This window comes from Peromyscus californicus, unplaced genomic scaffold (genome assembly GCF_007827085.1).
Source record: "Peromyscus californicus insignis strain IS unplaced genomic scaffold, ASM782708v3 Scaffold_3__1_contigs__length_106647218, whole genome shotgun sequence".
Taxonomy (NCBI): Eukaryota; Metazoa; Chordata; class Mammalia; order Rodentia; family Cricetidae; genus Peromyscus; species Peromyscus californicus.
This window is the reverse complement of record NW_026294551.1, coordinates 16,216,687-16,243,649: the sequence shown is the minus strand read 5'-3', so window position 1 is coordinate 16,243,649 and position 26,963 is coordinate 16,216,687. Positions and strand designations below refer to the sequence as shown.

The following is a 26,963-nucleotide window of genomic DNA, read 5'->3' as shown; positions in this document are numbered from 1 at the left end:
AGATTCAAGGTAGCAGGATGGACTCTCCAGCTGGAAAAGACTTCTTTTGTTTTTTTGAGACAGGGTTTCTCTGTATAGCCCTGACTGTCCTGAAACTCAATTTGTAGACTAGGCTGGCCTCAGATTCACAGAGATCTGTCTGATTCTGCCTCCCAAGTGCTGGGATTAATGGCATGTGCCACCACTGCCTGGCGGGGAAAAGACTCTTATTTATTTAAAAAAAAAAAAAAAAAAAAGGCTGAAAAGAAAGTTCAGAGCACTTGGGAGGCAGAGGCAGGCATCGGATCTCAGTGAGTTTGAGGCCAGCCTGGTCTACAAAGCAAGTTCCAGGGCAGCTAGGGCTATTATACAGAGAAACCCTGTCCTGAAAAATAAGTGGATGGATGGACGGACGGACGGACAGACAGACAGACGGACGGACAGACAGACAGATATGAATGAATGAATGAATGAATGAATGAATGAATGAATGAACAAACGAACGAATGAACAAACAAACAAACAAACAAACAAATAAATAAATAAATTGTTCTGGCTGGGTGGTGGCTCACAACTTTAATCCTAGCACTTGGGAGGCACAGGCAGGTGGATCTCTTTGAGTTTGAGGCCAGCCTGATCTATAAAAGAGTTCTGGGACAGCCAAGGCTACACAGAGAAACTCTGTCTCAAAAAACAAACACCAGATAAACAAACAAAGAAAGAAACAAATACATTAAATAAATAAAAGGGAAGTTCAGAATTACCAGCAGGGAGAAAAAGTCCCAGGTCATGATTAAAATCAAACTCAGGTGAGTCTAGAAAACCAGTCTTAGAGACTTCAGAAAGATTTAAGATGATACCCTGGAGACCCTTCTACTAGCTGGAGTCATAAGAATTTTGGCCAAGGCACTCTCACAGTCTCAAGTGGACATTTGTAGTATGGCCTTTATCTAATGGACTAACTATAATTTGACACATGGGAAGCCTACCAAGTTTTTAAAGGAGTAATATCAGTACAATAATCAGATAATAAAAGGGGTTGGACTCCAGACTCCCTACTTTCAATAAGAACCAGATTGAGAAAGCTATAAAACTAGCCATTTCTTTTTCTTTTAGGTACCTGTGTGCCTGACTATATGTCTGAGCATCACATACATGTAGTGCTGTGCAGGACAGAAGATATCTGGTCCCTTAGGACTGGAGTTACAGTTGTGAGCCACCACATGGCATCCAGTGCTCTCAACTGCTGAGCCATCTCTCCAGCCCCTAAACTAGCCATTTCTGATGAAAAAGGAAGCATTTCTCTCAAAGGATAGAACCAAGAGGCACTGAGAACAACCCAGTAGGGAACCAATGTCCAGGAGTAGAACTGGGCTCTGAAAGGAATGTTTTCTGTATCCCAGAGTAGGAGAACCTGAAAACAAAAGCCTGGCTGGATTTCAGAATTACTAAGGATAAGCATCCTTCCCTTTTTTTTGCTAGCTTTCCCCTCTCAGTGTTCAGAATTAAACCCAGGACCCTATTCACGCTAGGCAATCATTCACCCACCCAGCCACATCCTCTATCCTTTGTTCTCTTTCTGAATGGGAATGAATGCTGATTACAGCCACCTCGTCTCATCACTGTACACCAAGTGGACGAAGGGAAAGGGACAAGGAAGAGAACCCCTCCTCCCCTATCCCCCTCATCTGCTTGCTAAGATAGGGTTTCATACAGCTTGGGCTGGCCTTATACTCACATGCAGCCAAGGCTAGCATTGCATTCCTGATCCTCTTGTCTTTACCTCCCACGTGTTGGGATTACAGGTGTGCACCACCATGCTCAGTGAAAACTTGTCTCTTTCATTCACAGGTCTCCAGATCAGAGATCCTCATCTGCCATCATGCCTAATACAGATCCCAAGACACTGGGTTTTGAGACCAATGTTATGATTGGATTTTGGGGATCTTGGGAGTGGGTGAATGTATTTTGTATGTGGAAGAGTTCAAACTACTGTAGCCAGAGGGAAGGCTCTATAAGAATGCCTGAACAGAGGCCCATCATCACTTCTTTCCTGTAATATGCAAGCCACTTTTTCTATCAAGAAGCGGAGTCTTTGTCTTCACCCTTGGATCTGGACCTGCCTAATGAATGACCTGCTTTGACCAATGACTGGAGCAGAAGTAAGGCTGTGAGAGTTCTGAGTTCAGAACTTATGAGGTATTCTAACATCCACTTTTGCCTAAGAAGGAACCATGTCAGGAAGTGCAGGCTTTCCATATGGATGTATGGGGGAAGTTAAACGGAGCTGAACCAAGATTCCAGACATGAGTCATCCCTGCATGAAGAGTAGAGAAGATTTCTGTGTGAAGCCCTTCCTAATTCCTTAGTCAAAGAATTAGGAACAATAAATGGCCATTACTTTAAGACACTAGGTTAGGTGGCTTATTACATGGCAATAGATAATGGAAACAGAGGCTTTACGGACTAAGAACACACATTCCATCTAAAGCCAGAGCATGTCCAAACTCCCTCCATTACCCAATTCTACTGGAGACCCATAGTTTTTACACCTGCGTGAAGCTAGGAATCCCTGTAAGGCTTTACTTGATGGAAAAATGAACAAATCTTAAGTCCCAACAGCAGAAACAAGGACACTTGATTATTACAGGGGAGGATGGCTGCTGTAACAGGCCTGTCAACTATTACATGTGTCCCCAGAACAAGAGAGTAAAATGGAGTCTTCCTGAACAAGGTGGGAGCTTGAAGGCTGGGAAAACAGCTTCACAGAGGAGGGAGCTTTTGAGCAGAGCTGTGGAAGAACGACGGACATTTACGAGCCAGACAGGCAAAACCAGGCATACCCAGCCGGTAGAGAGACCACTCCACTGCTACTCCGAGAGCAGTAGGTAGAGTACCCAGTTGAAAACATGTCAAGAAGGGAAACACAGCAGCTGCATGATGGGGCTCTGTGGGTTACATTCCCTGGGGTCTGAAGGGTCTGAGAAATCTGGCTGCTTGGAGAGGGCAACTCTGACCACTTTTTGGAGAACAAATCCAGTAACAGAGGCCAGTGGAGGAGCTTTGTCCATCCACTCTAGAAACAGGCAGGTGGTTTAACAAGGGCTCATTCCTTACCTGTCCGTCCAAGATATAGCAGGGAGGTTGATGGGCAGAGACTGTCTGCAAAGGTTGATGACAAAGTCTGCTGCTTCTCTCCAGTCAGGAGGTCGATGACATACCAAATGTCCTGCTTTTTACCTGGAATGTTAGTGGACACACTGTTAACACATCCCAAATGGAAATAAACAGCATCACCAAGGTAGCGGTTCTAACCATCCAAGATCCTCTCTGTGCTGGGAAACAGGCCTGAAATCCTTAGGATGTTAGAGATGTTTCTATAGTGCTTTGGAAGTGACAAAATAAATGGTAATGTGAACATAATAACTCCTTGGGTCACTGAGTCTCATACTAATTTAATAACCTAAACCCAACACAAAAAATTCTCTAAAATTTATAATCTAATTATAGTATGAAAAAAGTTCTCTTAACTTTCAAGTTGGGTTTTACTGCTTTGAATAACTATCTTAAATACGAAAAATCTTGCCTGTCCTTTTCCCAGGAATGAGGATCTATATAAATATAAGCACACCTAGGGGTTCTTCCCCTGGTAACTATGATTCATATTCCTCAACTACCCTACCAATTAGTGCACATGTGAAGCAGCACATAACTATAATTAGCTAGTACCTGTGACTGGTCAGCAGAGTTGCTGTAACCTCATGCTAATGAGGCTAAAGTTATTTCAAACTTTGTCTCTAGCCAGTAAACTATTCCCAGGTCACAGGTTATACCTCTCACCTTGATCAGCTGATTAAATACGAACATGCAGACAGCACAGCCACATAAACACTTTTAGGAAAACATATAGCATATGTGTCTATAGTATAGATGGTATGGTATATTTGAAGGCCAACACAGTCAACTGTAATGTGTGCATTTCTATTCTGTAAGCCACAGCTCTGGACATTTATGTCTTCCTACTTTAGTAGATGTTTCCTACATTCAAGTTCCCATGGGAGCAGAATACAGAGATGCTAGAGAAGGTCACAGCATACCAGATTTTTGTTAAAGCTGTACTTAGCTGTAACGTATGTAACACACCAGATTTCACACATGCACAACTTGTATGTGGACCCTAACCGGTCTCACCGATAAGGTCTTAAAATTAAAAAGATCTGAATATAGAAAATAAACTATATCCAAATAACTATGACCATTAATACCTTCCATCTATGTGACATACATCTGGTTACTTCAAGGACCACTGCAGTCTGTATAATCTACCAATAGCTATGATGGATGGATGAACTATAATGCTCATAAATATACTCGGTGAACTCACATAAGACATGACACAAAGATGGTGGAAACACAATATCCTAAGTTGACACAGATGATGAACTGCTCAAAGACCAATAGAGAACAATGACACAGTCAGAAGATGGTCATGTGGACCCAGGGCATGGCCCAGAAGAGGGAAGGTTTGCTGCTCATTTCCTGTGAATCTACTGACTGGGAGTTCCTCATTCTGAGCAGCTCGTGCAAGGAAGCAGGAGCTTGGATGTCCCTAGCAAAACCTAAAAAACTGGCCTGCATTTGAGACTTGAAATGTACACAGAGCTCCTGAGGCATGAATAGGCAACAAGCACTTTCAGTTCCTCAAAAAGAAAGCTGCTATATAAACACAGGCTATTATTGCTACTAGAATTTCAGGATAAATACAGTTCTCCTTTGTGCTCAAATGCATCTTTATTAACATTTTGGCAGCAATGTGTTGAAGAAAAGCAGGTGAGCTGATGCTTTGAAAGCTGTGACCCCATAGGTATGAAGACAGCTTATCTAGCAAGCTGCTAAGTGCTGCTTCTACCAAATATTCTGATAGCAGGAACTACTAAGGAAACCCTATAATTACTAGGCAGTGCCTGGCTTCTCTCCCTTGGCTCAGACTACTGTATTCACTTTAAATTTTATCCATCTGCAGCTAGGCGTGTTGCAATCATGAAATGACAGCAGCAGGCCAACCCAGTGGCTAAAAGCTTGTTAAATGAGTAACCGTATTAATGATGTCAATTTTTCCTCAGAAGGAGAGAGCTCTTTCTTTTTCGAGACAGGGTTTCTCTGTGTAGCCCTGACTGTAGACCAGGCTGGCCTCGAACTCACAGAGATCCAGCTGCCTCTATCTCCTGAGTGCCGGGATTAAAGGTGTGCGCCACCACGTGAGAACTCTTTCTTAATTGGCCAGATGATCCTGGCATGAACAACACCAAAACACAACTAAGGCATGAAAAAACTTTTCTCAGAAAGATTTGAAAGAAGGTGACAAACAACAGCTTTCTCTCTCAACCAAAACTCTCCCAGATTCCAGGAGTCACAGTCAAAAAGAACCAAGTTTTTGGTGCTGAAAATGGGAACTCTTACCCATGTAGAGGATTCCATCTGAACTTCGGCATGGGGATGCCTGAACCAATTCTGGGATGGTAAAGGGAAGTTTCTTAAAAAAAAAAAAAGAAAGAAAAGAAAAAGAAAAAAGAAAAGTAAAAAAAAATAAGTTAACTGAGTCTTGTGAAATTGCTATAACTTTACCAAGCATGCTGTTTTTGTTACCCAGTTCTTGTAAACACAGAAGCTCACTGAAGATGGAAGCTTCTAATTGGAACCTAAGGAGGAGGTCCTGGGCTTCCACACCTACTTCCAACAGTCCCCGGGCTCCCCGTCTCTGAACTCTGTACACCAACTCATTTATTTGACACAGGACGCACAGGCCCCTCAGGTCTCCTGCGCAGATAGTTCCCGAGGGTGCCATAACCCTTTTCTGAGAAGATTACACAGATGTGGAGAGTTACACAGTCTTGGGTATTTTAAGGGAGACAGAAATCTGTCTTCGAAAACTGACCCCAAAATAGCCAAGGTAGGTAGAACGACAGTGCCTCTTACTGTGTGAGGACCACGGCATTACTGCTGAGAAGAAGCAACTTAGAAGTTAAGTCAAGGCTCACGGGAAGGAGAATGGTCACACGGGCAACACAAAGGTCTCAGTTTGGGTGTTTTCTTCAGTAAGTAATTTTCTACTGAAAACAGAGCCTTTGGGTTACAGAAAGGAAGTTGGGGTAGGTGCCAGGAAAAGAAACTCCAAGAACTCCCAACGTTTCAACACATTTCATCATAAACTGCCTCTTGTGAGCCCACAGCTGACCTCTGACGGCCCTTTTGGCCATTGCTTGTTTTGGTGAACTTTATTTTTGGAACAGGCCCTGAAACTGTGCAGATACCTGCTGCTAGGTTTCTACTACACTGCCACCTTTTCTCCAAAGAAGAAAAGATTTCTTGGTAGTGTTACGAAACGGAGCCATAGGTACCAATCAACTATTTGGATTTTCCCATCATTCCAACATTCAAGCTAACCCTCAGAAAAAGGAAAAGGACAGCGAGAGGGAGCAGCGCCTCGGGTTTACCAGATGTTTCTGGAACCACTCTGCAGTCAGTCCTGTGCTCCAAGACAGATGCTATCACAGCTCAGAGAGCATCCTTGGGAAACCACACCTCTTTAAGTCCAAACACCAATCCTGGAAGCTTTGGTGTTGGCACATTCCTTGACTTGTCCAGGCTCAGTTTCTATACCTCTAAAGTGGGAACAACACGCACAGGCTAACAAGAAGTTCAAACGAGATGACTTATACTGATCACTCCACACTATTTCTAGCAAACAGCATGCTTAAAACACAGATGTACTTCGTGTGATGTGGAGAGAAATGCAGAGTCATGTGGGGGTGAAGTGCATGCAGCTCCACCCCCAGTCTTGCTTTTCTCTGTCTGTATCAGGCCCAGGTGCTCGAAACCTAATTTTAAAATACACACTTGAGAGCCCACAGAGTCCATTGAAGAGTCTAGACCTGGGGTTTTCATCCTTGGCTGCACCTTATAATCACATGAGGGCTTTCAAAACTTCCTTGTGAAGCATAACATACAACCAGAATGGCACTCATAAGCATAGTTCAGTAATGTGCATCAAGTAAACCTACCTGTAACTAACATCCATATCAGACAGAGAACATTCTAGCTCTCTAGAAGCCCCCTCCAGGCCTTTTGCAGCTATGAACTCCCTGGGATAACTATTATGCTAACTCCCAAATCAACAGAATCTAGTTTTTCCTGGTTTTGAGATTTATATAAATGAATCCTTGAGTATGTGGCCTCTTCTGTTTGTCATGTTTTACTTAGTGCTATATTTGAGGGACAGATCCATGTTGGATGCACTTGTAGACTGTTGGCTCTTGCATTCAACTGAACAACTATTTTCTTTTGAAGTCTTTTTTTATTATTATTCTTTATGTACAAAGACTAGCATGATCTGTTTCACTGTGTAGACAGTCTTGAATAATCCATTCAAGGTCACTTAGTCCAACTTAATGAAGCCTATGTCCTACGTGTACTGGCAGAGACACTGACGGCACATGTCCAGCCCGTATTTCTGAATCAGACCGTGGTGGTTAGAGCAGAGGCGGCAAGAGGAAGAACCCTGGCCGAACTTGTGTAGGTGACTCCAGGAGAGCTACTGTTGACCCATCTTGACTTCAGACGGCCAATGAAGAAAAAGGGGACTATCTCAATTTATTTATCTAGTCTATTATTGATATATTTAGCTAGATCCTACATTTTGTGTGGTGGTATTTTACTTGTACTGAAATGTGATTTTAATTGTATGTTAATAAATAAAGTTGCCTGGGGGTCAGAGCTATTAGAGCCATAGCAAGTGCGTGGCGGTGGTGGCGCACGCCTTTAAGGATCTGGAGGGCGGTACATACAGGCAGTGACGAGGCAGTCATGTGTTTGGGTTTACAACCAATGAGAAGGCAGAACAGCTAGACTATATAAAGACATACACACAGGAAGTAGGTCCTTTTCGGAGAGCTCTCTTGGCTGAAGAGGATCGCTGAAGCAGGAAGGGTGAGGCTCTTAGCTCTGACCTCTTGGCTTTCTTCTCTGAATCGGCTCTGTGTTTCTTATTTAATAAGATGGTTGGTTACATCTACAATTTTGCATACAATAAGCAGTATGATTGGATAAACATCTATCCTGGTTGCTTGTCAACTGACATGGGCTAGAGTCAATTTAGAAAGGAATCTCAACTGAGAAAATGCCCCATCAAATTGGCCTATAGGCAAAGCCTTTGGGGCATTTTCTTTTTTTCTTTCTCTATTTATTTATTTATTTATTTTTGGTTTTTCAAGACAGGGTTTCTCTGTGTAGTTTTGGAGCCTGTCCTGGATCTCACTCTGTAGACCAGGCTGGCCTCAAACTCACAGAGATCCGTCTGGCTCTGCCTCCAAGTGCTGGGACTAAAGGTGTTTGCCACCACCACCCGGCAGGGCATTTTTTTGTTGATGACTGATATGGAAGGTGAACAGGTGGTCCTGAAGTGTACAGGAGCAAGCACACCGGAAGGTGCAAGCCAGTAAGCCGCATTCCTGCATGATTCTGCTTCATGAGTTCTTGCCATGACTTCCCTTCGTTATGGAGTGTGACCAGAGAGTGGCTGAGATGAAATAAACCCAGTCCTCCCCAGGTTCTTTTTGGTCCTGGTCTTTCACAGTAGGACAACGTCTTTTGGCTTTCGGGAGAACATATGGGTGACTACTCTGGGTGCACACCTGGGAGGGTGTCACTGGGCTGTAGGTCCTGTCGCATGTGCTGCTGAGCCAGCTGTCCTGCCTGCATCTCCAGTGGGTGATGCTCTGCTTACTGGGATCTCCAAACACAGGGTTCCTCTCTCTTCTGCTAGATATTCCAGTCATCAGAGCCACACTGGGTGGGAGCTGGCATTGTGATTTTAATTTATATTTCCCTAATGATACCTTTTCATGCATTTATTTACCATTCGAATACATTCTTCTACCTTTCTATTGGCTCATCTGTCTTTTTCTTTTTGGTGTTTTGAGAATCTGGCTGGTCTGCAACCCACTGTGTAGACCATACTGGCCTCAAACTTATAGAGATCTGCCTGCCTCTGCCTCTGTGCTGGGATGAAAGGTGTGCATCACCATGCCCAACCACTTGTCTTTTTCTACTGACACGCTGGAGCTCTTTTGGTTGGTTATTTGAGACAGAGTCTCATGTAATTCAGACTGTTCTCAAACTCACTATGTAGCTGAGGGTGACCTTCAACTTCTGATCCTCTGGTCTTCACCTCTTGAGTGCTGGGATTAGAGACATGTGTCCCCAACACCCAGGTTTTTTTTTTTACAGTGCTGGGAATTGAACTTGGCCCCTCTAGAAGTTGTTTTTCTCTTCTAAATGTGGATGTTTGGATGTTGTTTTTGTTTTCCAAATGTTGGGTGTGTGGACTACAAATATACAGGCCTCCTTTCTTCAGGAAAAAAAAGCTCTTAATTTTAACATAATCAGGGTATCAATCTTTACCTAAATTTATGGTTGGTATATTTAAAAGTATCCTATTTAAGAAATCATTATGGGCACACCTCCTCTGACCTTTACTTATACACTCACTGTGGAATGAGTAGGTGTACACATACACAAATAAAATAAGTATAATAAAAATGTTACAAAACTGTGACATATTCTAAGACCACAAAGCTCTTCTACTTTCCCCTAAAGCTTTATTATTTTGCATCTTGCATTTATTAATATGTGGTTTGTCTGAAACGGATTCTTTATGTGGATGGATGTACAGTCAAGATATCTTATTTCTACATGGATATCCTACTGATCTATTCATATCTTCACCCACTTGTGCTGGGGAGCAAACCCAAAGCCCTGTATCAGGTACATGTTTTACTACTGAGCCACATTCCCACCCCAAGAAACACACTATTTATTAAAAAGATACTCCCCACCAAAGTATCATCATTGTCACAAGTCAGGTGATCATCTAGGTGGGTTAATTTCTAAATTTTCTTATCTGGAGAACTTAAAAGAAAAATATTGATAATTTAGATCAACCGTGGAACTGAGATCTAGGTTCAGCTGTGTATGTTGTGTGTATAAACAGGGTTTCATTACATAGCCCTAGTCTTACTATGTAGTAGTGCTGGCTGACCTGGAACTTTCCAGGTAGACCAGGCTGGCCTCAAACCCATGTAGATCTGCCTGCTTCTGCCTCCTAAATGCTGGTACTAAAGGCATGCACAACCAACTCTGGCAACACTTAGAAGGTCTTTTAAAACTTTAAAAAATATATATCTTATTTATTTTTATGTGTATAAGGATTTGCCCAAATTATGTCTGTGTATCACATGCATGCAGAGCTTGAGGTGGGCAGAAAAAGGTGTCAGGTGCCCTGGAACTGGGGTTACAGATGGTTGTGAGCTGCTGTGTAGTTGCTGGGAATTGAACCTAGGTCTCCTGGAAGAGACCTTAATGGCTGAGCCATCTCTTTAGCATGCCTCTGGTTATTACACTGTGTAGCAAAAGCTGAGAACCAGTGGTCTAGAATCCCAAGTAGAGATGGCAGTAGACTATTACATGCTTCCACTAAAAAGGAAGCTTAGCTCTCTGAAATGAGGGGTGGAGAGATTATTTTTTTAAACTTTTGTAGGACATTTATTCATCTGTGTGTACTGTGAGGGGAACTGAATGCATGCCACAGCATAGATGTGGAGGCCAGAGAACAATTTATAAGAGTCAGTTCTCTCCTTCTACCACGTGGGTCCTAGGGATCCACCCTGGATCATCAGAATTGGCAGGAAGTGCCTTCACCCAAAGTCATCTCACTGGCCCAGTAAATAGTATTTCAAACTACATTTCTTTTTTGTTGTTGTTTTTAAGAGAGGGTTTCTCTGTGCGACAGTCCTGGCTGTCCTGAAACTTTGTAGATCAGGCTGGCATCAAACTCAATGAGATTTGTCTGCCTCTGCCTCCTGAGTGCTGGGATTAAAGAAAGGCATGCGCCACCACCACTGGGCTCAAAAAAAATTTTTTTAAAGCTCATTTAGAAAGCTCTAGAAAGGCACTGATGCCCATGCCCCATGCCAGATTATCTGAATCAGAATCCCCAGCAGTTTGTATGAAGCTCCTAGGTGGTCTCACACTCAGGTGCAGATAAGAATTTGGTTAAGAATCCCAGAGCATACAAAGGAGTTAAATATTCTCACCGTCAGGCCTTCGTTGTTCTTGCCTCCAAGTGTGTACAGACTGCCATCATTGGGGTCTGGGAGGAAAGCAGGCCTAGAAATGAAATAACACATGCCAATGATAAACTATAGCCCAGGACACGGCACAAAAGACCACAATGAACAAAATCACCCAAAGCTATGACATACATGGGGGATGAGTGAGTGAGAGTGTGTGTGTGTGTGTGTGTGTGTGTGTGTGTGTGTGTGTGTGTGTAAGACAACTTTACCCACTGCCTTTTTCACTTCAGCCACATAAAAATAAAATACCCCATGGAGGTACATGTTCTATTGAAGTGGAGAAAGACAACCTGAGAGAGAAAAGTCACTCGGAGCCACGGAAGGAAACTGTCTTGGTCAGGGCACTGTGTGGATGACAATGGAATAGTGAAAGAGCTCAGCAAGTCTGTCGTCCACTTCTACGTCTACTGTATGTGGACATCAACAATTAATGGTGGGCAGTAACAGTCTCAGTAGAAATAGACCAAATCGGTAGTTTTATTTATTCTTAGAGAATTTCATAAATGTATATATGTTATATTTTTATCATATCTGCTTCCATAACCCATCCAACTACTTTTACACCTCCCCTGCCACATATATGCCTTTAGGATCTCCTGGAACTGGGGTTATGGATGGTTGTGAGCTACCACATGGGTGCTGGGTATTGAATCCAAATTCTCTATAGAAGCAACGAGTGCTCTTAATTGTTGAGCTATCTCTCCAGCTCTCCTCTTTTTAATTTTTAAAAAAGAATCCTCTAAATCTAATCAGTGTTGCCTATGTCTACTTGTTATTTCCAACAAACATTTATTTCTTAAATGACAGCAATAAAAGCAAACTCTGAAAGCCTAGCATCAGAGAACCTGTCAGGAATACAAATCAAGATCTCTGTCAGTAACACCCCACAAGAAGATTGGAGGTTGATCCTCTGTCAGGTGAATATGCTAAAGACGGAACTATAATCAGTGCCACTGAGGAATCCCTTATCGAATTTCTTTTCAATTTGGGTTCTCTTGAACACCACACACTCTGAGAGCAGATTACATTCACCTTTCCTCTCTGCGATGTGATACAGTGAACAAAAAGAGATCTGGGGAAGAGATGGTTCAGCAGTTAGGAGCTGTCTACTCTTCTAGAGGACCCAGGTTCAATTCCCAGCACCAACATGGTGGCTCACAACCATCTGTAACTCAAGTCTCAGGAGATCTGATACCTTCTTCTGGCCTCCATGGACACCAGGCAACACATTTGATACCCAGACATGCACACAAGCAAAACCACCACACACATACAACAAAAAAATAAATAAATTTTTAAGAGAATGGATAAATAAATAAATTTTAAAGGGAGAGATTCTGACTTTGGAATTTAGTTCAAAACTCAAGTTTCATCTAAAGTTGCTGGGCATAGTGGTGCAAGGCTTTAATCACAGCATTCAGGAGGCAGAGGTAGGCAGATCTCTGTGAATCTGAGGATAGCCTGGTCTACATAGTGAGCTCTAGGACAGCCAGAGCTACATAGTGAGACCATGTCATGGGGAAAAAAAAAATTCCATCTCAAACAACTCTTTTTAATACTACTGCCCTCCTCATCAAAGGACCAGAGGCTTCTAACATATCATCTCCCTGGTAAATTTTTATGTCTCAAAAATGCTTGCTACACTTTAAACTTGTGCATGTATTTGTGCCTGGCAACTAAATAAGATGGTAAATTAAAAGGAAATACTAAAGAGATGAGGAAACTTACTCTTCCACGTGTGTTGGGACCTGCAGGACTGGATCTGTGTAAAAGAATAAGAAGCATCATCAGACAGGCTCTGAAATGTCAAGCCCTGGAGGCATCCCAGGACCAACTTACAAGCTGTACCAACAACTAAGGTTGGCCTGCATTAGCTAAGTCATGAGAGGGCACTTCAGGAAACACACAAAGGCGCAAAGGTTAAGTGCTTACAATTCTTACTAAGACTAGGTAGAGGAGGCTGGAGAGACGGCTCAGTGGTTAAAAGCATTTGTTGCTCTTGCAGAGGACCCAAGTTAGACTCCTAGCACCTACATGGTGGTTCACAGCCATCCATAATTCCAATTCCAGGGGATCTGATGCCCTTTTCTCTGAGGACACCAAGCATGCATGGTGCACATACAGGCAAAACATTCACACATACAATAAGTCTAATAAAAATTTTTAAATATTTATTTTATTTTATACCTATGAGTGTTTTGCCTGCATGTATGTCTCTGTGACATGTGCATAAAAAGTGCCTGCAGAGGCCAGAAGAGGGCATTGGGGCCCTGGCAGCAGAGTTACAGATGGTTATGAATTGCCATATGCATGTTGGGTATTGAAGCCAGGTCTTCTGGAAGAGTAGTCGATGTTCTTAACCCCTGAGCCATCTCTCCAGTCCCTGCAACAGAGGAATTTCTAAAATCTGAATCATTAGTTTGTTGTTGGATACCTAGATATTCCCATTAGGAAATGCCATACTTGGGATTTATAACTGATACTAACTGGGTAACAAATGCCCTGTAGCAGCTTATGGCAATCCTACAAACTTCAAGTGTTGATTCCCTTTGATCTACTAATTGTATTTCCGTAAAAATCTAGCTTAAAATAGTATAAAATACAGGAATAGCTAATTGTACAAAGATGTTCACAATAGCATTATAAATGAAGCAAATATTCTTTGATATGGTTAAATTATCTGTTTGGCAGAAAATTAAGGCCTCTTAAAAAGTCTAATAAAATTTTTTTGTTGTTATTTATTTTGTTTTGAGACAAGGTCTGACTGTGTAGCTCTGGCTGGCCTTGAACACCCAGAGAGGCTGGCCTCTGCCTCCTAAGTGCTGGGATTAAAGCTGTGTACCACCATGCCCGGTGCTAATAAACCTAAGTTGTAAGCATGTACAAGTTTTTATGCTTCTGTAGTCATGTGAAGAGCAGTTTATGTAGGTTATTATCTAACAATACAGAATACCTTCAGTACAACAGAAAAAAACTAGATGGAAAGATTTAAAGTACTAATAATGTTCTTTTTAAAAGTATAAACAAATCTCACTTCTATTTTTCTCAAATTTTCTATAAAATCGGGTATTACTTTTTAAATTGGAAAGAAATATTTTTCTGTCAATTCCATGTTTACAGCAGTAAAATCTGGCTGAATTCCTCTTTTCTGGGGTTCTCCCAGGCATGCACCAAAGAGGAGGCTCCTGATTGGCTGGGATGGATAGCGGTGGTGTGAGAATGTGAGCAGCAGCAGCAGGCTGCAACATCTGGAGACCTCAAGGGAGAGATGCACAACGAGGCCGACTGCCAGCACGCCCCCTCCCCCACTACAACCAGCTGCATACTCCAGGCAGAGGGGAGGAAACGTTCAAACAAGGTTTTGTATGCAGAGTTCTAGACTCCAGAAGCGCATGATGACAGACAGCTGCCTGATCTTCTGCCGCTTGGGATTCTCCTGTGAAGTCAAGTCTTTCAAGCTTTATCATATATTGACTCTGCTTTAAGAGCAGACGGTGCTCACAACAGAGACACACACCAGATGTGGTCTGCAGGCAGCAAACAAACAATTCACTAAACCAAAGACACCGTGGAAACAGGGTGAACTTTCAGTCAGTAAGCACATGTTTATCTTTCCCATTAATCACCTCTCAGTACACTCTCACAAACAGACTGATGCAAGAGACAGGAAATAAAGGCACACGATACTCACCCAACTGAAACAAACCAGGCAAGGTGCAATTAGGGCCCAGAAACTCCAACTCAAAGCCTCAAAGCTATGCAGCCAGTAAAAGCAAGAATGTACTATATTCCAAAGAGAACACTGCAGTATAAAAGCCATTTCTCTTTTTTGCTCACTTCAGTCACTTAATGGTGTCACAGATAAAACAGAGGAAGTAGACACTGCTAAAATCTAGCAATTATAAAAATAAGACATGGATGTTAACATGTTTGAATTCCTGTTCACAATCTAATCTTTGCTGTACAGTTCACTCAGTCTCAGATGGACTCATCTCCAAAGGCAGATTTCCCTAGCTTATTATGGCTTATCTACTGGCCCTCTGACTTTTTGAGGCCTCAGGTCTGAAGATGTACCGTACATCATAAGATACAGGGGTCAGGGGCTGGAGAGATGGCTCAGCGGTTAAGAGCACTGGCTGCTCCTCTAGAGGACCCAGGTTCAATCCCAGCATCCACATTGGAGCTCCCAAATGTCTGTAACTCCAGTTCCAGGGGATCTGACACCTTCACACCAATGCACATAAAATAAAGTTAAATAAAACAAAAAACTAGGATGTCAGTGGGAAACAGAAGGTGCCCTTGGCCAACAGCATCAATGTTAAAGAACCATTCCTGCTGGGCGGTGGTGGCGCACGCCTTTAATCCCAGCACTCGGGAGGCAGAGGCAGGCGGATCTCTGTGAGTTTGAGGCCAGCCTGTACTACCAGGTGAGTTCCAGGAAAGGCGCAAAGCTACACAGAGAAACCCTGTCTCGAAAAACCAAAAAAAAAAAAAGAAGAACCATTTTTTCCTGCTGTCTAGTCTTAGTATGGTTGCCTTCACATTCCCCATCCACTCAGTGTGACAGGGTACCTGGACAAGCTTCTGCTAAGGTATAGACCAGGTTGAAAACTCAAAAGTTGCTCAGCTTCTGAGGCAAAACAATGACCTGTTCCACAGATACTTTTCTTCTTAAAGAATCATTGGTAGCCAGGCATGGTAGTATATACATGTAATTCTAGCACTTAAGAGCCTGAGGCAGAAGGATTCCAAGTTCAAGGCTAGCCTGGGCTAGTGAGACCTTGTCTGGTATGGGGAGAATCCAAGATTTGCTTGAAAACAGTACAGAAAAGAATTGTGTGAAGGGCGGATCAAGCAAAAGGTGGCTGGTAACGTGTTAAGAGATAGAATTGAGGACATGGAGTCTTTTCACTAATTTCTGTACATATCTTAGAATCTTCAACATTAACAAAGGTTAAAAATAAACAACAACAATAAAATTAAGCATCACTTAAAAATGTGTGTTGAGCCGGGCGGTGGTGGCGCACGCCTTTAATCCCAGCACTCGGGAGGCAGAGCCAGGCGAATCTCTGTGAGTTTGAGGCCAGCCTGGTCTCCAAAGCGAGTTCCAGGAAAGGCGCAAAGCTACACAGAGAAACCCTGTCTCGGGAAAAAAAAAAAAAAAATGTGTGTTGAAAGATAAACAGGGAAAGTGTTTTTTGATTTACTAATGAGAACTATATCAGGTAAGACTTGCTTACAAGTTTTCAGCCAATGAAAAGACACCCTGAGCAAACCACTCAGCTGTAAGCAAACACTCCTGCATAAAAGGCCAGTCTATCCATATGGAGCCAGATAAGGGTAAATGCCAACCTCACTGAGCTGTTTTACTTACAGAAAGGAAAAAAAAAAGGGGGGGGGGGTATAAAATGGATATTATTCAAGGTAAAGGTGAGGTTAGCAGGTAAAGCCATGGGGAAATACCACTGAAAACAATGTTTGGTCTCTCCCAGGATTACCTTGGGAAGAAACCAATGCTAACTGTTGCCCTGGAAGGAGCAGCGCTGGACTCAATTCCACCAGCTGGTGTCCAGCATCCTGGGCCAGATCAGGTGACACTTCCTGCTACCATACTGTGCTAATCTAATCCTTGTTAACCGGAGACAAACTGGCAAAGCAGATGCCCACACTTTCCTTTGTCTAAGCTCATCAGGGTGAAAGCGAAAATGCTCCTATCTCCAACAGAAGCAAGTGCTGCCTTGCTCCACCTGGAGGGGCATTTCCAGGTTCCTGCTGAAGCCCCCTCCCAGTTCTAAGGCAACCTGGGTTACTTGAGACTGTCTCAAACAAACAAAATTAACAAAAAAACAAAACAAAATCCAACAACAAAAAGAAACATAATTTTTTAATTTAATTATTAATTACAGAAACAAAAACTTTTAATATTTTCCTACTCTCATTCCTCAGCATGTATCAAATTACTATTATCTTTAGATTGTATTGTATTAAAATATTTGACTTAAAAAAATTGATGCTTGAACTAGGTTTGGTGACTCACACCTTTAATCCCAGCACTTAGGAAAAGGCAAGCAGCTCTCTTGAGTTTGAGGCCAATGTGGTCTACACAGCAAGTTCCAGGCCAGCCAGGGCTACATAGTGGGATCTTATCTCAAAGTAAATAAATAAATATTAAAAAAAAAAACAACCCTGCTGTTTGAGTCATTGACATTACTTTCATTTAAAAAAAAAATCATTAACTTTGCCCTGTAATTAGGAGAAAATTTCCAACCATTTCTGAAATGGCCCTAAATATACATCTGTCATTTTGTACTACAGATTTGTGTGAACTGGGCTCTTAATGATGACAGTTATAAAATCAAAATATTGATCAACTCTGAAAAATGTTGAAGATGCTCCACATCCTGTAGTGTCAAATGTTCAGCCAAGATTTAAGCCTTCTTTTTTCCTTTTCTAGAAAGACATTTTTAGTTTTCACTTTTTTTGTATTTCATTGTGTACCTCCACTGTACATAGTACTGTACAACATAAGGACATTTTCACATTAGAAGTATATATATACACATTGAGAGAATGCCTCCAACCCGCACCACACATATCCTCTCCATCTTCTTCAAAGATTTAAGTCTTAGGGGCAGAGAGATGACGCAGTGGTTAAAAGTACTTGCTGTGAAACCGTGAGGATCTGAGTATGGATCCAGGACCATGTGACAGTCAGGTGTAATGTACAGCACATCTGTAACCTCATGCTATCGGAGATAGAGGACCGCTGGGCTTACTGGCTGCCTGTCTAACCAAAAAGTATAAGCTCCACATTCAAGGAGAGATGCGACCTCCAAGGAATAAGGCAGAGAGCAATAAGGAAGGATACTCAAGGCCACCTCCTCTGGCCTGTGTTGCATACGTTCTTGAGAGAGAGAGAGAGAGAAAATATGTATATTGATATATACCACACTCATACACACACAAGAACTTAATTCCTTATGTAAAATACTTTCCTATCTCATTAGTATACAAATTTGTTTCTGCTTTAAATAAATGGAAAAATTATATCTATACCAAATAATTACCTTAAAATAAATTTACTATTTATTATCAATGTACACTTATTTTATATACCTATCTATACAGAGTAGTACAAAGATGTCACATGTGAAAAAGAGTCATAAGTGGAAAAGGTTTAAAAACCTCCGACCAAAAAAACAGTCTAGACTCACACTACCTTGCTGACGTCATTTTCTCCCCTAACATGTCATCCGTTGCCAAACTCTGTGTCTGTTTCTACAATGACCTCACTTAGTTTCCTAGTTCTAACACATCTTCAACATCACTCGAACCCTTTGTCTCTCAAGCCCTACCTTTTCTCCTCATCTACAGGCCTTGGAAATCAGACAAACAGGCTTCACTCATAGCTCTGCTAACGACATCTAAGTGATTTTGACACAGTTACTTGATCTCTCTTAAACTCAATCCCAAGCTGTAAAGAGGAAGGAAACAGAGATAACACGAATTTCATGGAGCATCTTTGTGTGGATTAAATACATATTAAATATTTGGCAAGATTTTATTTCTTTTTGTTGTTTGGGTTTTGTTTTTGTTTTTTTGAGACAAGGTTTCTCTATGTAGCCCTGACTATACTGGAACTCCCTCTGTATTCTCATTATGTCTTTGGGAAGGTCACTCCTCTATGTTTGAAAGCATTGACATAAAGTCTTGCCAGGTGGTGGTGGCGGCACATCCCTTTAATCCCAGCACTTGGGAGGCAGAAGCAGGCAGATCTGGGTTTGTTTGAGGCCAGCCTGGTCTACAAAGGGAGTTCCAGGATAGTCAGGGCTACATAGAGAAACCTTGTACAAACCCAGATCTGCCTGCTTCTGCCCCCCAAGTGCTGAGCTTAAAGGGATGCACTGCCACCACCACTTGGCAAGACTTTATGTCAATGCTTTCAAACATAGAAGAGTGACCCTCCCAAAGACATAATCAAAACACACTTCTAGGACTCAAAATCTTTTGGTGGCTTCCTAGCTCATTCAAGCCACTATTCACATGCCGCAGCCACCATCACCACCACCCCTCCCCACCCCCGCCTCCCCCACAGTAGCTCTTCCTTACTTCTCCCAGCATGCCGCTTCCTTGTATTCCTCAGCATCCTGCCAAGCCTACCTCTGCCCCAGTGCTCTTGCATTTCTCTTCCCTCTGCTTAGGTCTTTGACCAAATATCATACCTCGGTGGTCTTCCATGACCACCTCTGTGCCCCAGAATTTCCTATATCCTTTGCCGAAATCTTCCCTACGGCACTTGTCCCCTCTTAAATTCTGGATATTTTGTTATTGGTTTGTTTCTAGATATTGTTTGTGTTTGTGTCTGATTCTAGATACTGTCTGTCTTCTGTTGTTTGTTATATTCTCATTACCTAAAATAATCCCTGACACATAGGAGGTGCCCAGTGCATTTGCTGAATGAAGTAATTAAAAGGCATTATGTATCACCAGGGATTGGTGGTCTATGCCTTTAATCCCAGGACTCAGAGGCAGAGGCAGGTGGATCTCTGAGTTTGAGGCCAGCTTAGTCTATAGTGAGTACCAGGACAGCCAGGGCTACACAGAGAAATCCTGTCTCAAAAACAAAAAGCATTAATTTCCTTCCTACTTCCTAGTCAGTCCACGTATCTAGCAATGATCATTTTTAATTATCCAACACGTTTGTTCCATCAACTATGAACCTATCTAGTGATCCCCTTTCCTCAGCCCAGGCCTTTCTCTGAACATTGTTGAAAACACTGCAATCAGCTGGCAGTGGTGGTGTACCCAGCACTCAGGGGCAGAGACCGGCGGATCTCTGAGTTCAAGGCCAGCCTGGTCTACAAAGTGAGTTCTAGGACTGTCAGGACTATACAGAGAAACCATGTCTCAAAAAAAACAAAAAAAGAAAACACTGCAATTATTTGGGGCTGCTGGGTCCCAGGTCATTAGGATATTTATTTATCTACTTCCTGGTTGGCCTCTGTCCCCACTTATCCCTGGTATTTCAAATCTCCACTCCTTGCCTCTAGCATGACAGGTAAAATGGAGACTGTATGAGATCTCTGAGACTTCTCACCTTTCACCCATGACTGAGTTTGCCAATTCTATCCTTTATACGCAGATATTGTATACTCCTGTTTGGAGCTCTAGGCAGCACCCTATCTTCAAGGATCTCCAGCTCCTTCTCCTCTGGCTCCTCTCCCTCTCTTCTGCATATGATCCCCTTTCTTTCCTAAATGGATCAAATTTAAGTACACAGTTTGAATCATTCTTGAAAGACATATAACCTACATCACTACCCTCACACACACTTTCTTATACCCTTGTGGGATCAATACTCCCAAGTCATCCCTACCCCCAGACAACCACTGATAAATTCCTTTGTTTAAGTTTAGCAAATGAAGATTCTTCTGTGTAGGGATTCTTTTTCATTGTACTGTGTTTTTGAAATTCATCTCTGTTTTGTATCATCAACTAAAATTAATGAGCAACAGTCTGCCTCAAGGACGTGCGACTATTTGCTTACCTGTCTATCTGCTGATGGACATCTGGGTTGCTTCCAGGTTTTGTTTATTGTGAATAAAACTATGAACACTTGAATATGGGTCTCTAGTTTAACTTTTTTTTTCTTTCCCTTGGGAAACTATTTTAGGAGTGGAATGGCTGAGTCATATTATTTACACTTGACAAGAAACTGCCAAACAGTTCTCCAAAGTGGATGTAGCATTTAACAACTACCAACAGCACCCAACAGTGAGGTTTTTAAAATGCAGATTTCTAGCCAACCCCTAGAAAATAAGTGTCTGGAAAGGCAGGAATTTGCTCTAGTAACTTACCCTAGGTGGTTTGATGCTGAGCCATACAGGAAAGCATTCAAGTTCCCTGCCCACTTTCTCACCTGTACTTTCTCAGCCCTTTCCCACAGTAACATTTCAGTGAGCACACCCGGGGGATACTCTCAAATCCCTCTTGGTAGGTCTCCACCTGGCACTGACAATGCTCCCATTTCTAGCTAGCACCCTTCCCATTCTATAACCCTGAAGAGACTAGTGTACCAGCACTACCCAGTCACATAATCTGGAAACATTCTTGTCCTTAGTATTACTTTCTCTTACTATTCCCATTTAATTAGACCCCAAATTTTGATTTACTGATTTTTTTTTTTTTAATTTATCTCCTTTTCATTTTATCAGTTTAAAACTGAGAGAGCCGCCGGGCGGTGGTGGCGCATGCCTTCGGGAGGCAGAGCCAGGCGGATCTCTGTGAGTTCGAGGCCAGCCTGGGCTACAGAGTGAGTTCCAGGACAGGCTCCAAAGCTACACAGAGAAACCCTGTCTCGAAAAACCAACCAACCAACCAACCAACCAAACAAACAAACAAACAAAAACCTGAGAGAGCTGCCAGGCAGTGAGTGCCTTTAATGCCAGCACAAGGGAGGCAGAGGCAGGTGAATTTCTGAGTTCGAGACCAGCCTGGTGTACAGAGTGAGGTCCAGGATAGCCAGGCAACACAGAGAAACCTTGTCTCAAAAAAGGAAAGAAAGAAAAAAGAAAAAAAAAAAGAAAGATTCTTTTCTCTTCATCATCTCTTCACTGGTCTACACTCCAGCTCCCCATCTCAGAGTCTCTCTGCTTCTCAGACCTACATTCCATTTGCTATCTAAGAGGGCTGGACAAAGGCAACATGTGTCTCTTCCTGCCTAAAATCCTCCAATGGCTGTTAGGATTCTGCCGCCACTCCAGCTGCATGACCACACATGCTCAGTTCAGCAGCTAAGCAAGGGGTCTTGCATCTTATGTCATCAGTGCATGCTGGTGATTACGTGTGCGTGCAGCATGGTCTTGCCTTAAAAAGCCAGACACAGACTCATCCCTCTTCCTCTCTGTTTTCTCCTGCCCCCACTACCTCTCTTCTCTTTCTCTTTCTTTCTTTCTTTCTTTCTTTCTTTCTTTCTTTCTTTCTTTCTTTCTTTCTTTCTCCCCCCCCCCCCCCCCCGCTTGCATGTGTCTCCCCAGGTCTGGTCCTTTTGCCCTCCTCCCTCAATAAAGCTCTGATACTGGGTTTTGTTGTGCTCATGCCTCATGACCTTTCCGCACAGTAACCAGCGCCACTTATATTTTTAAAAACAACAACGGCTCCTCTCCACATGCCGAAGGCCTTCTATTGCTGTGGCTTAAGTTAGTCCCCATCCTTCAAATTCATAGCACTCTTCATGTCAGCAATTTCCCCAAAGAAAATTCCAGCTTCTTGAGGAGATAGGACTGAGCAACTTAGTATTTAGGGTCTAGTAGTTGATAAGACATGGGGCTTAAAAAAAAATACACAAAAAGTTGAAAAACTTTTCATTCTTAATCATAATTACTTACTAATAGAATGTGTGTACCTGTCAAGTACTATATAATTTCAAACCTTATAATAAACTGGATGTGGCCACCCTCATTACCATTTAACACAGATTTTCACGTGGTATTTGAATTTTGTCACAGCAACTACCAAAAACTCAGCTTCACAAAGATATAATACCACTGAAATGAATGTAGCATCATTTGAGGTTAAAACTATCAATTCCTTCAAGCATGATGCTTGACAACTGTCAACTACAGGCCCACTTCTCCGTGATTTTCCTACACTGGTAACTCTTCCCCAAACTCATCCTGGGCTTTGATGTTGGTGTCTGTGCTTGCCCTTACTTGTTCACCTCAGTTTGCCCTTCAGTCTCCTTACAAATAGCCCTTTCTCCAGGAAATGAGAAACACGCCATCTGCTGCACACACTTGGTCCATATGATATACCTCCTGTGTTTCTCACAGGGTAAGTACTGTTTCACAGAGCTTCCTTGGTATCAACTACTTAAGGAGTGTACTGAATTCTGATACTTTGGGCCAAGGTCTACCTATTTTGTTTGCTGTGACATATACACGCAAATAGAGAAAGTTCACTGCTGTGGGATGGTCTGTATGTCAAATGTGTTGCTCTGATTGGTCAATAAATAAAACACTGATTGGCCAGTAGCCAGGCAGGAAGTATAGGTGGGGACTAACAGAGAGGAGAAGTGAGAGAACAGAAAGGCGGAGGGAGACACTGCCAGCCGCTGCCATGACAAGCAGCATGTGAAGATGCCGGTAAGTCATGAGCCACGTGGCAAGGTATAGATTTATAGAAATGGATTAATTTAAGATATAAGAACAGTTAGCAAGAAGCCTGCCACGGCCATACAGTTTGTAAGCAATATAAGTCTCTGTATTTACTTGGTTGGGTCTGAGCGGCTGTGGTACTGGCGGGTGATAGAGATTTGTCCTGACTGTGGGCCAGGCAGGAAAACTCTAGTTACAGTTCACAGATATTTAGTGGCTAACCAGAGAACAAGCCTCTGAGTGGCTGCTGCCCAGGCCTTTGCCCTCTTAATACACAGAGAACAATGCAGTCTGCAGAATGAAAGGCGATCAGTAATTTAGGACTGTGGTGATATTGTGTTCCCCAAAATACTGTGCACCCTAATAAACTTATCTGGGGTCAGAGAACAGAACAGCCACTAGATATAGAGGTCAGAAAAATGATGGCACACACGTCTTTAATCCTAGCATTCCAGAGGCAAAAATCCATCTGGATCTCTCTGACTTCAAGGCCACACTGGAAACAGCCAGGCATGGTTGGTTATTCATGCCTTTAATCCCAGGAAGTGATGGCAGAAAGCAGAAAGGTATATAAGGCGTGAAAACCAGGAACTAGAGCTGGTTAAGCTTTCAGGCTTTCGAGAAGCAGTTCAGCTGAGATCCATTTGGATAAGGACACAGAAGCTTCCAGTCTGAGGAAACAGGATCAGCTGAGGAATTGCGATGTGAGGAAGCTGTGGCTTGTTCTGCTTCTCTGATCTTCCAGCATTGACCTCAGTACTTGGCTCCAGGTTTATTTTCATTACTAAGAACTTTTAAGATTCGTGCTACATAGGACAGTCAACACTGCAGGTAGAATGCAGCCAAATTTTCCTTATAAAAAAGATAATCCCACACAAACACCTACGTAATACAAGTTAAAAGCGGTTGTCCAGGCACAGTACTGTTTATTCATCCATGTTAAAAATTACTTAAATTTATGGATAAGGTGATGTGTCTTTTGCTTTGAAATAAAAGGAAGAAAGGGAAAGATTGCCATGTGTTGATCATTATTGCAGCTGGGCATTGGCTCCATGAGGCTCTCTTCTTGTTGTTTTCTTTACTTCTGCATATGTATAAAACTTTTCTAAAGTGCAGTCTAAAAATAAAACAAAATGGAAAAAAGAAAAGGCTAAAAAACAAGCTATTTCAGAAACCCCTTCCCAACAGGCTGGAAACAAAGACGTTCTATTCCCACTCTCACCTGTAAGACACCTCTGGAGGTCTGATCCCAGGGCAACTGCATACCAGAAACCCTCACCCTGCCCCCACCCCAGACTTCCCCAGCCCTGGCTGGTCAGACTGGTATGCTGTTGGAGAGGATTGGGGGGGGACGGGGACGGGGACGGTGCACGCGACACAAAAGTCCGCTAATAGAAAAAGGCTTTGATGAAAGTCAACCAATGTAATAAACTGTTTCAGATTGTAACTGAGGGTGACAGCTTTCTCTGGAGGTGGCTCTAGGCAGACTTTTTCCACGTAGGAAGAAGTAAGAACCCTTTGATTACAGACCCTTTGAGAACACATTGCTCACTTAACTACTGCTCAAAGAGCTTTGAGAGAGCATTCTCTTCCCTACCCTAGATGAGCACCAGCATTTTTGGAACACTCCACTTCTCTAGGTTATCTAGATACACACAGGTAAAGCACAGGCTGTACCACCCTCCTACATACACCTTTAAACCTCTACCAAGCTCCACATGTAACCACTGAAACTAGCTTCCTCTTTTGAGTAGAGACTTCTCCAGGACAACCTAGATGCTATGGCATTTGGTCAGACACCCTTCCAGGGGCATCTCTCCAAGTGATCTGAAATGTTCTTGACTGGTCCTTTCAAAAGGCATTTAAGAATAGTGACCAGAGATAAAGTTCCAAATGCTTTGCCTACCACGCACACACTTTCTTTTCCCTCTCTTACTCCTTTCTTTGTCCCTCTTTCTTTTTTTCTCTCTCAGAAGGACAGAAATCCAACTACTAGTAATTATCTGTTGAGATTTATCACATGTATCTCAAAAACAAATACTAGGCATCTACTACCAGCTTAGTTCTGCTAAGTGCTTTATGGGATAAAGGAAGGGCAGACACTGGCTTGTCAAGTGGTATCTACGTCATGGTACATACAAAAACTTCTAGAGCATGTACCACATGCCATAGGATCTCCTAGGTGTAGGCTGAAATATTACACACACACACATACATACATACACACACACACACACACACACCCCAGACTTTCATAGAGGAAGCAGGCCTGGAGCATGGAGGTGACAGGAAAACATGAGGAAGAAACCACTACCCACCCCAGGCCTGGTCAGGGTGGTGTGTTCCTGCTGAGACATAACACAAGCTGGACTGCTAGCAGAACCACCATAGACAAAGTACAGAAAACTTCAAAATGGCGTATCTGAGCACCAGGACCAAAACGGACGCTTCTGAGGTGAAGAGAAGTGTGACGCAGTCCTGTGGAAGTGAGATGTGCGGCAGGCAGGCAGGCATCAGAGGACAAACGCAGGAGAAAGGAGGAGGACTCACAAAAGTAGGGGAAGGATGCAAGAGCTCAATTAAGACAGGCTAGGTTACTGTGAGATGGACAAGACCAGCAAACAGAGTCCTGATCGAATACAGTACAAGAAAGAAATGAGTGAAAGGTGACACGGAGATTTTAATCCTAGCAGAGAAGACAGCAATGAAACAAGAGGGTGTGCTCTGAATGCAATAAACAACAGCCATTTCCTCAGGAAGGAACTTAATGTTCTAATACTGTTTTCTGATATAAAATATTGGACGAAACAAAGACATCCATGCTTCTCAACTCCAAACCAAATGTCATGCATTCAAGCAACCTAGTTAGGGCAATATTTCTCCCCAGAGGAAAGGTGTATGGTTAATCTAAGCCTCATGCTCCTTAAAGTTGTCAGTTTACATTGTAAAATTGAAAGTCTTAAATGCCCTATGAAGTCTAGCTTTCATGGGTAAAGAATTTTAAAATAAATGTCTAATCAAAAGGTCCTTGTGTTCTAACTCTTACCTGGGAAAGGACAGGACAAGTTGTCTTCATGGGAAACTCGTGCGTATCATAGAGTTATGTTGGACAGGGATAATCATGTGGAAATATCCAAGCAATCAGGAAAATGGCCCAAGCCTGTAGCAGCCAAATTCTGTATTCTTATTCAGCTTCACCTCAGCAGAAGTCATTCAGGCTAGGTGTCACCATCAAAATCATGAAGGGACGGAGAAGACCACATACCCAAGGGCCTTTAGGGATGCCACAACTTAACAGATGCAACTGGGGTGGGAGGTGACATCAGACCACAGACACCCAAAGGCAACTAACGACAAGTTACAGTGACAGCCAAAAAGAAGTATCTTACCCATAGGCTTCCACAATTGTAACTATGTTTTGATACATACCAACCAAATGGCTAAGAATATGCATTATGGCCAGATCTCTGTTCTTATGGGTAGGGACTTGCTGGCAAGAGGAAAGTCCAATATGAGACACTGCAATTGGAAGTGTGTCCCCCCAGGGAGGGAAGTGAGTCGGGTACAAAATGAACAAGCTGGCACTTGTTGAGTCGGCACTTGTTGAAGCTGAAGGGTGAGTACATGGGTCATACTGCGA

General features: G+C 42.6%; 1 protein-coding gene and 1 pseudogene across 2 annotated transcripts in view; both read right to left on the bottom strand.

Annotated features, from left to right (window-relative positions):
- Positions 1 to 26,963, bottom strand: part of Ern1 (endoplasmic reticulum to nucleus signaling 1) — a 103,261-nt gene that overhangs the window by 31,900 nt on the left and 44,398 nt on the right. The window contains exons 3-6 of one of the 2 annotated variants that reach the window (XM_052756995.1): positions 12,897 to 12,930; positions 11,130 to 11,202; positions 5,440 to 5,512; positions 3,097 to 3,219 (exon numbers count right to left, since the gene is read on the bottom strand). In XM_052756995.1, coding sequence (XP_052612955.1) covers positions 3,097 to 3,219; positions 5,440 to 5,512; positions 11,130 to 11,202; positions 12,897 to 12,930 — 303 coding nt within the window. The remainder of the gene's footprint in view (positions 1 to 3,096; positions 3,220 to 5,439; positions 5,513 to 11,129; positions 11,203 to 12,896; positions 12,931 to 26,963) is intronic. The other variant, XM_052756994.1, reaches the window with a different exon arrangement.
- On the bottom strand, positions 7,415 to 8,119 carry LOC128121917 (40S ribosomal protein S29-like; annotated as a pseudogene).